Raw genomic sequence first — 13,576 nt, 5'->3', positions numbered from 1 at the left:
TAAATTTGCTTGGAAAATCAGCAACCATCATTTTAACTACTGTTTTCTTTGCTTCCATTTCCTGCAGTGGTTGTGTGGTTGCATTAACATAATTTTTATTACTGGGTCCATGAGAGCAGTGAAGAAGTGTTAAAGGATTTTCAGACTAGCAATCTTTTCTATTGCTACAGAACACTTATCATGTAACTGGAAGAATAACAGTGAGTTCAGAAAATACTAATATTTATATTGTCAGTGAATTTTGACCTAAGGATTTACAAATTAACTCCATAAGGTTTTTTAGGTCAATTGCAAATGCACTTGCAGAAATCTTTATGGAAAAGCAGAAACAGAAAAAAATGGGGAACTGCTTAATTAAATTCATATATAGACCGATTTTTCATTTGAAATCTGAAAGAAGAGCAGCTGTAGTTGTGCAGACCAACACCCGGTTTTGAAGATGAGCTGTAGCATAAACTGGTAGAAGGAAGAGCACAAGTATTTGACAAGCAGCTCCAGAGAGCGCCCGCTAACATCTAGCCATCTGAGATCACTTCAGTTCTCTGGCTAGAAATGTCTATCATCTCTATGTTAAAGAGCTCTCTTTGGCTTCATGAATTTGCCCAATCTTTTAAGAGTCCTAATCTATTTAGATATTTACCTGTATGGAAACCATCCTGTAATTTTGATTGTCCTTATTGCCTTTCTCTGGACCCTTTACAGTTATTGTCATATACTATTTTAACTACTGCTGATCATTTTTTTCATAGTACCATAACACAAAGGTCTCATTCCCATGTAATAATGGTCAGTTTAGAGCATATTATTCTGTATGTAAAGCTAGAGTTGAATTTAAAAAAAAAAAAAAATGCATCATCTTACTTTTTCGTCTTTGAATTTTACCTGCCATTGCCAGAGCCATCACAGAGCATCATGTGGCCTTTGCAATCAGTTCTCCGCTATGCACGCTGTCACTTTTGATATATTTTTTTTCTCTAGAGGCCCCTGTAGGACGCACTGGTGTCCTGCCTCTGTGGTGAAGACTGATTATTCTGTCTTGCCTGTTTCCTGTCTCCCAAGGGTTCTTCCACCGTGCAAGAACCTTCTGTCTTAACTTGTGGTTAGTTTCTCTTGAGCCTTTGATGAAGGACCATGCTGATGCACGTACATACTGACTCCCTTCAGAGAATACGTACGTAAGTTGGTTTATGTCCTTTATGTAATCTCTGTATAGCTTTCACTTTTGTTTCTTTATCTTTTTACTGACAATTTGATGTGAGGCAAATCTTCTGACACATGACCATAAGGAAGTCTGCTGACATAGGATCATTCCCAAGCATCCCTGGTGTGAACACAGATTTAAAAAAAAAGAAGAAGGAAAGTTTTTCTGCTTATAGGTTAAGATCTCCTAAGGAAAGATCCCAGGTCTGATTCTCTGCACACTCTGTTCACACCCAGGGTGGCAAAGTAGTCATATTTAAAATATATTACCTTGCACATTTTAGATAAAACCCAAACAAATCCAGCACTTGAAAAATTACAGTGCCTGGCCATGATGAGCTCTAATTTTTCTCCACAACCACCTAAATTCTTTGTTTGCATTAGTTTTTAATTTTCCATTCTGATAGGATTTTGGTATTTAAAATATGAACATAACTATAACCATCACCTATTTTGCATGGCTTTGTACTGTTGACACAGTGATATAACCCAAGCAACTCAGATGCAGTTACTCCCAACTCATGTCCTGCAAACACTAAGAATATGAGTAACTTTAGACGTGTAAATGGACACACTGAATTTGAATAAAACTATTGAGTTTTTCAGCTTTTCTTTCTCCTAAAATTAAGATTTCAATCTGACTGAAAATGTTGAGCTTTTGTGTAGTCAAATAACTTTGGACATAATTAATTATGGTTTGCAGAACCATGTTAGAACTATTTTCAGGGTCAGATAACGTGGTATGTTTGTGATTAAATTAAATCAGACATAATAAAATTCAATCAAGGAGGCTTTGGAATTGCTGTGCCTATTTGCCAGGTCTCACATGTCAAAGCTGCAGGTATATCAAAGCACTTCACTGCATTACACAAAATTTCCAAAGACCCTTTTGCCACATTTCAGGGAGTGTCCTCAGAAGATTATACCATAAATCGGAAGACCCAATATCTTCTTTTTCAAATATCTTTGCTTTTATGCCTTGCAGTGCCAGATGAATAAGCTGAATGTATTATCTTCCAATGGTCAGTGCAAAGTATGCCAATACAGGTAAATCTGACAATAAATTTTCCAACAAATGTAAGAAATTATGATACCCTGGAGTCTACGTACAGTAGTCTAGTACTACAGAGGTAAAACTGAGTGGATTTTCAATTCAGGGATCTTATCTGGCATGTTTCGCCCTATGGTGCCTCACAGGTTTGTAGCTGAAACAATCTGTTTCCCTTTGTTTGATAACTTCTGAAAAATATGCCTTTCTACGCTTTTTCCTACACATTATAAAGCGTGATGAAACCTTGAGATTACAGCAAGGTGTTGAGGGAGCTTCTTATTAACAGCCATACTACTTTGATATGCAAGGCAATTGTAAACTAGAGCGTGTATGCTGTAAGATCAGTTGGAGGAATAAACTCACTCTGATTTTAAGATGGAGAAAACAAAAAGGTAACAAAATCCCTTTTGGTTTCTTGAATACTCTTTGTGAAAGGAAATGCTACCAATAGATGGCACTGCGGTTCTGTCACTCGAGTGTTCTTCATGTCCGTGCAACAGTGCAATACTATTTATTTATGCTGCTTATTAATTTTAATCTTATAGTGCTACTTCTTAGTGAAATTAATTTAACTGTCTTATTACTACTGCAAGTACGTTGTTCCTGAGACTGAAATGTTTTAAGCTATATGTACTTCTCTAAAGAATATACCTTTTCAGTAGAAGAACAGCTGTCCTTAGAAAAAGAGGACAGATTGCAGTGGCTCATTTTGGACCAGTTTACTGAGGCAGTTAAATTCTGCAACATGCTTTTTCTCTTTGTCCAGCAAAATATTTAAAATTACTTTAGCCTTCAGCAGACATTGTACTGTGAATATGTATAGGAGACATTAAACCAAACCAAAATAACTAGTTAAGACAAACCTCCAGTTTATAAAACAACTGATGGCATTTAAATATTTTAATCTGCTTTACCAGCAGTGGGATCTGACAAAACAATAAAGCATTGGAACACCATTTTAAATTAACATTAACAAAATACAGCAAATGTTTTTCTCTATGTATTTACATAAGCAAACATATAGGTATTCAAAATAGAACGCATCTCACCGTCTGGCAATAATTACATAAGTACAGTGCATGGTTGGCTGAATGGGATAGATACATAGGACTTTTTACCCTGAAGTGTATAAAGGATGCACACCAGCTTAGGAGATACATGGTGAGCTTCATGTCTTTGGACATTTTTCAGATGCAGTCTTAACAGTAATAAATGTAGATCTACTTGAAAAAATGTTGGTGAAAACATTTTTTTTCAGACAAAGTGGATTTTTTAGATGCAGATATGACAGACTTATTCAGCATGCTTTTCCTGTAAGGTGGGGGAAGGCCCTAACCTCTGAGCTAGTCTGTGTGAATGTCTTCTCTTTTTTTGCCTGGTAAATTACAAAAGTTTCCATTCCAGTCTGATGCATAATGAAAACACTCACAGTTTTTTGCAAGATGGAGGTGTTGCTCTGAAGCTGGTCATACTAAACTGTAGTGTTCATCCCAAGCATGGGCCCAGTGCTATAAATTCGGGTTTAGAACAGCTGAACTTTGTCGTCTTTCTGCAGTATAATGACTCTATTAATTGCTACCTACTGATGAACAACGTCCCGCAGTTCTGGCATGGTGGGTAGAACAAATTCAGACGCTGACTCTGTCATCCTCACTAAGGCAAACCACACATATATCTATTAACATTTTGGTGCAAGGTGGCAGAATCAGGCCTTGCTAAACTGTCAAAGATATCCATTAAAGAGCTGAAGATACTGGTCTTTATCTGCTGTGCATTCTTGGCTTTGAGAGGCTTCTTAGGCAAAAGCTGCTGATCACTCAATAAAACCACCTATCCGAGTGCTTGCAGAATTAAAATGTCAGGCATCAGATATCCCTGCTTCTAAGGGAAAAATAAGTGGTTTGTTACCTCCAGCTGTCAATTAAAGAAATACCGTCAAGTGTCTTAGGTCCAAAACATAGGTTTTATTTTAATAAGCTAGAAAATAATTATTGTTCAGAGTCATCTTCTAATGAAACATCAAGCAAGTAATTGAAACCCTCTCTGTTTGTAGTGAAACATTCTCCGTCAGTATTTGCAACCTGAGCAATTTGACATTGTGAAAGAGGAACAGAAGGTGAAATGAAAGAGAAACGGGGGGTGGGGGGGACTGATTTGCTCTGCCACGTGGGCGAAATGCAGACAGTAAGCAGAGGCATAAGCAGTGAATGTTAAAAGCTCAGTAACAGTTTATCAATCGCAAGCTGGCGAAGGAGGCTGTGCAGACCCGCAACCTCAGGAGTTTTGGGAGGAACTGAGCTTTGGAGAAGTGCAGGGTGCCATATACGTCACACAGTATGCAGGCAGGCTCTGCTCCTTGGCACAAGTGGGCAACAGGACCTGAGCTCTCCGTCCCGTCTGCTTCTTTCTCTCGCAATGCCAGAGATACTTGCATCAAGATGGGCACAAATTGCACGAAACGTGGCAGTTCCTCCACTGGTGGAAGCATCTGTGTTTTCTTTCCCCTCACACGCAGGGGTAGAGACCTTTGATCTTGTGTCAGTGTCCATCATATGAAGGCAATCTGGTTTGGTGGCAGATCCTGAGCCTCAGGCCTCTTCTCATGAAAGACCTTTGGTTTTTTTACTGCCTACTTCTTCCCTGGGGTGCCCGTTCTCAAGGGTGAATCCTCAAAACCATCACTCCAATTGTGGAGTGGAGACATCTGGACACCAGGAGGTACTTCAATACCCTGTTCCATGAGGTGTCCTGGACCACTTGTGCTCCATCAGTGCTCCATCCCTTGCTTGGCTGGCCTGTGTGATATGAGCTGGCGATTATCCTTAGCTCAACCCCCCTGATTTACATCAAACTAATCAGGAAACAGTGGAAAGTCACTGCTCCCACCTACTACTACAGTGGTTCTCATGCACAGCTGCATTTAGGAGATTCCTCCTGAAATCCCTTCTGTGCCTGTGTGGCACCCCTCACATGGCACTGTGTGGGAGCAGGGTGTGCACAGGGAGGCAGGAGCAGTGAGTTCGGCTTTCCTTCTGCTGAAGTTGTTCAGTTTGATTGTAGTGATCAAGTGTACCTAGAGCCAGAGAGACTGCATAAACCACCTCGGTCAGCACAGCATTTATACCACTGGATTTATCAGGCGATCCTAAATTCCCCATTTCAGGGGAGAAACTATTAATGGCCACGAGCTGATGGATGACGTGCATGACATCGCTGCAACAGGACTATAGTGCAACACTTTGACCCAGGCATGGAGGCTGAGGGCTGTGGAGTGAGTCAGTGTTACCACATGCATGCAGAGCTCCTGTGTGACCTGTGCACAGTGGTTCTGACCTATCCCACATTGGAGGAAATGGCTCATAAAACTGGCAGATTTAGTTATTATACTGGCAAGTGAACAACAAAAGCAGTTTCTTGGAAATCGGCTAAATACCCAGCCAAGTTTCAAGTCCTCTTCTACCACAGGTCAGTATTTTAAGCTAAAAGTCTTCTTCCAAAGACCTGCAGCTAGTAGGCTAGAATCAGAGTCTCCCTGTCTCTTTCTTTCTTTGCCATAGTGGAAATTTAGTTGGACAGTGAAAACTGAACAACTTCAAGAGAAGGACTGATGAAGGCCTTGGAATTTGGCTTCTGGACAGGCTGTGGTTTTTTCAGAGTGGACAGGATCTGAAGCTGAAATACATCCTGCTTCTGATTATTATGGCTATGAAATTCATGGAACAAATCCAAATGCTTGGATTTAGGTTTTGCAAGTGGATGTAACATTTATATTTCTGCTCTCCAGCAGAGTCCCACTGGCTGCAGTGGAATTGTCTATGATGCCTGAAAGGAAACAGTTTCATGACTAGGCATTTCTGTCAAGCAATGTATTTGATGTCCTTTATGTAATGTATTCTGCCCTTGGAGTTATGCAGGTGAAATACAGTGCCACTTATAAATCCTGTTATTTTTCAAGTGGGCCCCATTTGCCCACACATATTTCATTAAGGCTGAGTCCTAATAGTGCAAGCTACCTACCATTCCTGAGCAATCTATCACAACAGCAAAATCAGGGAAAACAATTTTGAGCAACTAACAGTTTTCTAATAATTCTGGCTTTACCAGCCCTAAAACAAAACCAGGAGGACATCTTCACAACAGACATTTTAACCAAAGAGAAACGATGAGAGAGGATCTGCTGCAACTTTTTACTGAAGGCTTTACTCATGCAAAACTTCCACTGACATTATTTAAATCAGACTCTGTTGGAATTGAAAAGGGGCGTGGATGTTAGAATCATTCCTGAAATTATTTAGCAATGTTGTGCCTGATTTTCCACTCTTCTCTCACTTCACTTTCCTTTCAAAAACAGCTGGAAGGAGCAGGGAATCAAGCCCAGTAATTACTTTTGAAAAAATTACTTTCAAGTTTTAAGCTGAACAGATGAAAGTTTTTGAATGGAAATAAAGTACAAGACATGAAATAAAGATTACGAATGGTGGTGGAAACAAAGGATCATTCAAGTATAATTTACCTTTGAAGATTGCTAATTTGAATTATAGAACAAATGGCAGAAAAGCCCAGTAAAATTTCAGGTGGTCACTCAGAAGAAAAAAAATAGCCATAAAAACACTGTTACCAAAATGTCATATAGTTAATCTATACAGGTTTTATAGGTTTTGCTTTAATACTTTAAAATCTATTTTAAATATATATCAGCAAATTAACCATTATTTTATTAAAATTCTGTAAAGTGCTCATTCAGATAATGATAACAAAATACCATTGTAGCAAGACAAACTAGCTGGAGCCTACTCTGCGAGGACATCAAAGGACAGCTTAGCTTTTATTTGCAAAAAGAAAAGAAATGCGTAGGTTTCTTCACAGCCCATGTTGTAATACCAGAAATTGCTTTTTTTTTTTTCCTTTAAGAAATATATCCTTTAGAATATTAAAAAAATAAGTTTAATAAAGCCTGTGCTTAAAACAGCCAAGGTATTGTATGAAAAAAAATTGCACATTTGATACTATTTCAACCCTGCTTTTCATCCACAGGTTAATATGAGGAGTATGTGATGTTATTGGAAGGTCTCTTGAACAGGGCTGATTTTGCTAAGCTATCAGAGCTTCTCACAGCCAGGTGAAATTTTCAGCGTACACACGGCGGTTGTCATGGCAGCTGCTGACTGTCACACGCCGCTAACCTTTTCGTTTGCTGGGCTGATACTTCCCTTGGAGGTAGCATCCAAATGATGTATTCCTATCGTGACCATCGAATAATCCTTAGCCATCATTTTTGCCTCTTTTTTCAAACTCTTCATTTGTGCTAGCTGGAGCTGGCTGGAATTATACGCAAGTGCTGGGATAGTGTTCACTAAAATCAGCTGGAAAGGTTTCTTCTCCTCCTTGTAGCGACACTGAATATAACGAGCGAAAGCTGAACGGTAGGTTTTATTGAACAACGTATATACGAGTGGGTTGACAGCCGAAGAAAGGTAGCCAATCCACACAAATACGTTAAGTAGTCCTCCAATGATTTTTTGATTGCATGACTCCTTGCAAATTACAGCCATCACATTGGTGATGAAAAACGGGCACCACATCACAACAAACAGAAAGAAGACAATGCCAAGAACCTTGGAAGCCTTCTGCTCGTTGCTGATGGATTGCATGGTTCTCCTCCCAGAAGTCCCAACGTCTCTGTTCAAAGAGCGCTGAAAGAGTTTCTCTGAGGACAGGGAACTCTGAGGGAGGAAGCTAAATGAAGCAAACTTGGTCTTTGGGCCAGTGCCATTCACGCATAGCATAGCTTCCTTCTGCAGTGACTTGATAGTTAAAAAGTAGGTGACCACCATGATGGTTAGAGGGATGAAGAATGCCACAAAAGAGCCTACTAGGACAAAATTGTCATCCACAAGCAAGCAGCTGCCTTTCTTAAACACTTTGGAGTCATCTTGTAGTCCAAAGACAGGTATAGGCATGGAGATACCTGAAGGTGGTTTAGAGAAAGAAGAGGTTAAGCACAACAATAAAAGACACCATTTCCAATCTCCAAGAAAAAATAAACAAAGCACTCTTAGCTATACACAGATCATTTCTTAAAGCATAAATGGTTCTAGGACACGAATGCTAACAGACAGTGCCACAATTGATAAACATCCCAAAGCAAACTGAACTTACACGGGGGAAGGAAAAAAATTGCATCTCATGTTTCAGCAGCAGCACGATGCTAGTCCTGTTCCTGTGACATTTTACTCTGGCTACACTAAGAAAAGATGCTGTGTGAAATGTTGGTCTTGCAGATATTGAGTTTCAGGAACTAAGCTGTGTTCTGCCAGGCTCTGGCATTTGTGCTGCCACCACCTTTACACAGTCCCAGCAAAGACAGTGCAGGGGAAGAGGAGCACTGGTGTTACATGGGATTTTGAAGTTGCTCTAATCTGAATTCCCTCTCTTCTTCAAAGAAACCTCAGCCACAGGTAGAATACATTTGCTTCCATCCAACTTTCCCATGACACTTTGTAGCAACAAAAGCATAACTCCTTATATTCTTGGATCTTGGGCCCCCTCTAATGATCTCCAGACTTGCTCCTTGGTTCCTGCCACCTTGGCAAAGGCTTTCATCAACTATGATCAAGATGATACCATGATTTTCTTTTCTGGAGTGTCTTAAGAGTGGTCCTGGGCTGTTCTTCATAAGAGGATTAAAAGTGTTCCGAGTAATGGTTTCTGACTGTGCTGTGAAATACTAATTTTAGGTGAAAAGATAGATTTTTGTCTTAGGTCGGAGAGTAATCTTTCACTGGGTCTTTTTCTTTTCTCCCTGTAATCTCCATACAGTCAACACAGTCTAAATGCTAAAAAAACTTTCCATGGCAATGGCCAGAGGAATGATGGGGACAAATTAAGCATTGAGAGACACTGATATGAGGCAGCCTGAGATGTGGTTCACCCTGCAGGACTACATGTTCCTTCTCTGTATTGCCAACTGCTACAGGCTGCCCTGTCAACATACAACCCAAAGGCAGCAGCAGCCGTGCAAACTTTGTCTTTCCCTGGAGCATATGCTGCATCCTTGCCCTGTCATGAACGACAAGGCCAGGTGATAAAGTCCATCCTCCTTGGACTGCTCTGTCTGATTCAAGCCCACTCAACCATTTCCTCGGGGTCTTCTGCAAATGCTGCTTGTGTCTGAGCAAAACCAAACAGCTGCTGTTTCTTTGGTTCTTGGTTTTGGATTGTTTTCAATATTTGTCTCCTTGCCACCCCCCGAAATGGATGCTGTCTCTGCAAGAGAGGCAATGTTCAGACAGCAAAAGGGATGATGTGCTGTGAAGACAGCAAAAGTGGAGTTGTGAAGCACGGAGCAAAAATGCAGCCCTGTTTGGAAAAAAAGCAGCTACAAGTCTGACTCCTCCAGAAGGTTATCATAATCTGGGAGTTTCAGTCCCCTTTGCATCTTTGAACAGAAACCCCAGATGCTGTATTTGGCTTCTAAGGAAGAAAAAAATTAATTAGAGAAGAATTTCTTATGAGGTCAGGATGATGCTGTTGCCCTACCTTGTCCCCTGTGTGCCCAAGAATGTCCTTACTGGTTCACAGATGAGCCCTTGAACTCATCCTCTCAACGTCAGCATTTCAATGGTACCTCCCTCTACCTCCCTTCCTTTCCCTTCTTCCCACTCTCGTGCATAGACTGTGAGCCCTTTAAAAGCACAGACTGGCTCTTCACTTCACACATTTCCAGTGCCCAGCATAACAGCTCCAGACCTAGAGGGAGGCTGCGAAGTCCAGGCACAGTACAAAATAATAATAATAACAGTAATAATAATAATAGACTATTATTCTCTTCAAATGATCCATTATTTTGGTGCTTCTGGAGATTTTACAAAGCTCTTTATTTTTCTAAGACCACTGCTCTTTATTTTTCTAACAACACTAGCTTATTTTATCTGCACAGCTTTGAACTGAGTCATGGCAATGCCATGGGCTAATTTACAGAAGTGCTGTTCTTATCTGCCCAGGGCAGAAGCTGGTAGAAGGCCTGCGGTATTGCCCTTTCTGTTTCTGCTGCACAGGCCCTAACTGCTTGAACTTGGCCTATGAGAAGCCACTGGATGAGGTGCAAACTCATGCAGTGTGTGGCAGCTGCTGGGTCGAGCTGATGGAAACCTCCAGTGACTCCAGGAAAGCTGCTGCCTAAAAACGTCCAAGTCAGTCTGACTGACAGCATGGAGGGAGAGGTCACTGGCAGGAGCCACATTGCCCTGACATTGCCATGGCTGAGTAACCTGGGGTGCCGAACACCTCCAGGGAAATGGGGAATGCTTTGAAGTTCCTTTTCTTTTTTGGATGAGTTGAAGGGATACGGAAGGCACCCAGCACCTCCCAGCATTACACTTCAGCTGCATGAAGACGCAGCACTAGTCAGAGAAATACCACAAGTTTCCCGTTCGGTTCTGCCCCGTACTGATAACAGCAGGGCTGTTTTTCCATTTCATTCAAAGACCTAGTGTGAGCTGCAGAGATAAAATAAACAATGGTATTGACAGAGCAAAAAGATGCCTTTCATTACTACAGACCTTATGGTTCAGCTGCATCAGGAGGCATGGGAGGAGAGGCAGCAGCACTACAAAGAGGAAAATTTTAGTGTAATTGCAAGCTTTTTCAAGTAAAAGCCTGAAGTCAGTTACAACTCTGGACCTGAAATACAAGGGCAGCAATTTGTCGCCTGCTTTCTTTTGTTGTTAGCAGCTTCTGGAGACTGGCATCTAAATCCAGATTTCTGGCTTTAAAAAAATGGAAATGAGCTTCAGCTTGTAGCTTCAGTTTCCACATTCCCTTGTCATTCCTTTAACAAGTGCAAAAGTGTTGTTCACAGCAGAGCTGTAGCAGGCACTGCTAGTCATGTAAGTTTTTCTGAATCAAGGCATCTTTCCCCTACAGCCACAGGTAACTGGCCTGTATACAGTTTAAAAATACCAGAGGTACCATGGTTTGGTAGAGGAGAACATTGACAGCTGTGACCTGCTTTTTGAGTACGCCCCAGTTCAGCTGTTGCGGGGGATCCTCTAAAATGGTATTGTGGCATTCCTGATTGGAATAAGTTGACATCCAGCCCAATTCTCTCTTTTCATATGTCTACAGGAACTAGATTTATTGCTCCCCTCTCCAAAGGAGCAGAGTCTTTCCCTTTTCAACAGGTAGCTTCTGGCTTCTGTAGCATGAGGATCGCAAATCCCACTGAGGACACAGGGACCAAATTCAAAGGCAGTCATATTTAAGCTGTAAATAAGGGAGCTTCCATGTGCAACACATGCCCACTATTTTGATGGGATTTTTGGGAAGCATCACAGATGGCTAAGAATGTCACCCAGATGTCACTTGGGTTTGGTCAAGATCAAGCTTGTCATGTAGACACATAACAAAAAGTCCTGGTCTAAGCTGTATTAGCATTATTGCAGATGACTGAATTAATTCTTTAAAGATTGAAGCTGACAAATCTATTTCTCCTTGATGATTCAGATATATGATTTCTTGCTGGTTTTATTGTCCTTGCTTTCCAGCTCCCTGATCTTGGTGACTGTGGCTGTTTAAGAAGACACAGGCTGTGCCTGTGTATTCAAACGCCAAGAGAAGAAAGTCAGCTTCTCAAGAAAGGATTGTGCAGACCTACCAGCTGGGGACGAGCAGGTATTTGGGAAATGGACCATGTGCAAACAGTAGATCTGGAGGAAGCAACCTGGCAGGGCTGTAACAGAACAGCTAGTCCACACCCTGCCCATTCCACATCCCTGACTCCCACTAGCTTGAGATCAGTCTGGAAAAAGTCTTAATAACCCCTGAGTACTTCTTTATGGTTTATGTTACTCTCCTTCCACATCAAAATAAGGTTAGGCTCAAGGAAGCGCTCAGCACAGAATGGGAGCACCCATTCAAGCACTGGAGGTACATTAGCTGCTGTGTTTTCTGTTGCCGTTCCCACTTATATCAGAACATTTTCCCTTGTGGACAAACCCTAAATACTGTGTTCCTCTGGTAGAAGGTGGTTTATTTATATAGTTTGATTTATACACAGGAGGCTGTTTCAAACTCTATGGACTTTAATAAACTGCAAAACAGAGCCCAAACAATAAAGATGAGTAATAAATCCTGCATTAAAACTCAAGCATTTGGGCACAACTTCAGAATGACAAAAGGCTCTTGAAAACACCAAAGGTTAAGAAGTAAAGCAATAGCATCCTTCTTGTCGTTCTCTCAAAAAGCCTGGTAAAACTGACAAAGGTTGATTTAGTGGCACACATTACTGGTTTGCAAATCTTCAGAGGTATACAGCAGCCATAAAACCACTTTAACTGGACCGGTGAACTGGGTTTGCAGCTGCCTTGAGCTGCTGCAACTATCAATGAATCAAAGCCAGAATTTACAATATGCCCTGCAGGGTGGCACACTTGGGCAATTTAGGATGAAGAGAGGGAGAGGGGAGTGAACTGATAAAATCAAGGTTCCTTTTGTGAAGTGTCCTTCAAGCAGAAACTGTCAGTCACATGCTTTCACCTCACATATATCCATTTCAATTGATCCGAATACAAATGAGCATGACTATGTGCTTTAATAAATGTCCCAAGGGATAGGAAATACCTTTTAGAAATGTCATTACATTTCTCAATAACATTTGGCACCTTTATTCACCTTCACATGAAAAAGAAAATAGCTCCCCCCCCAGCTCAAGTTTTAGCAATCTCATTGATTCAGACACACTCAGGTTATGGGCCAGATCATGGGCCACTGCACAGACGTGGTCTGTGACACTAGGGACCTCTGAAGGGATTGCTGCTTGCAGAAGGCCAGTCTCTCCTTAGAGCAGCTCGGTGTGGCAATATTGTCTAATTCCTTTAGAAAAGCCCATGCCTGGTACCTGATGCGTTTCTGTACCCAGGGAGGCAGTCATGGTGCCAAGCCTGACAATATTCAAGAAGCACTTGGACAATGCCCTCAGACCCATGGTGTGAATTTTGGGCTGTCCTATGCAGGGACAGGAGTTGGAATCAATGATCTTTGCAGGTCCCTTCCAGCTCAGGGCATTCTATGACTCTATGAATGTCCTGCTTTGGTACATGTACACAGTCAAACCACAAACAGCCATCCCTGTATACTCACATGCTACCTCCGAAGGCATACAACACATACCCTCAGTTTCATCTTGTATAAAAATTGCCCTCATGCAACACAACCATTACATTATTTCCAGTATTTTGGACTGAAATAACCACACAAAATAGTATTTATTCCTTTGGGCTACCGTGGTGCCCTGTGTGGATGTTTGACACACACCACAGTAAGCCA

General features: G+C 41.3%; 1 protein-coding gene across 1 annotated transcript in view; it reads right to left on the bottom strand.

The window, feature by feature from the left end:
- Positions 1 to 6,431: 6,431 nt before the first annotated feature.
- Positions 6,432 to 13,576, bottom strand: part of HTR2A (5-hydroxytryptamine receptor 2A) — a 29,103-nt gene continuing 21,958 nt past the window's right edge. The window contains exon 4 of the mRNA XM_075086985.1: positions 6,432 to 8,219. Coding sequence (XP_074943086.1) covers positions 7,420 to 8,219 — 800 coding nt within the window. The 3' untranslated portion in view covers positions 6,432 to 7,419. The remainder of the gene's footprint in view (positions 8,220 to 13,576) is intronic.

The sequence above is a fragment of the Phalacrocorax aristotelis genome, chromosome 1, assembly GCF_949628215.1.
Source record: "Phalacrocorax aristotelis chromosome 1, bGulAri2.1, whole genome shotgun sequence".
Lineage (NCBI taxonomy): Eukaryota > Metazoa > Chordata > Aves > Suliformes > Phalacrocoracidae > Phalacrocorax > Phalacrocorax aristotelis.
This window is presented reverse-complemented; position numbering and strand designations above follow the sequence as displayed.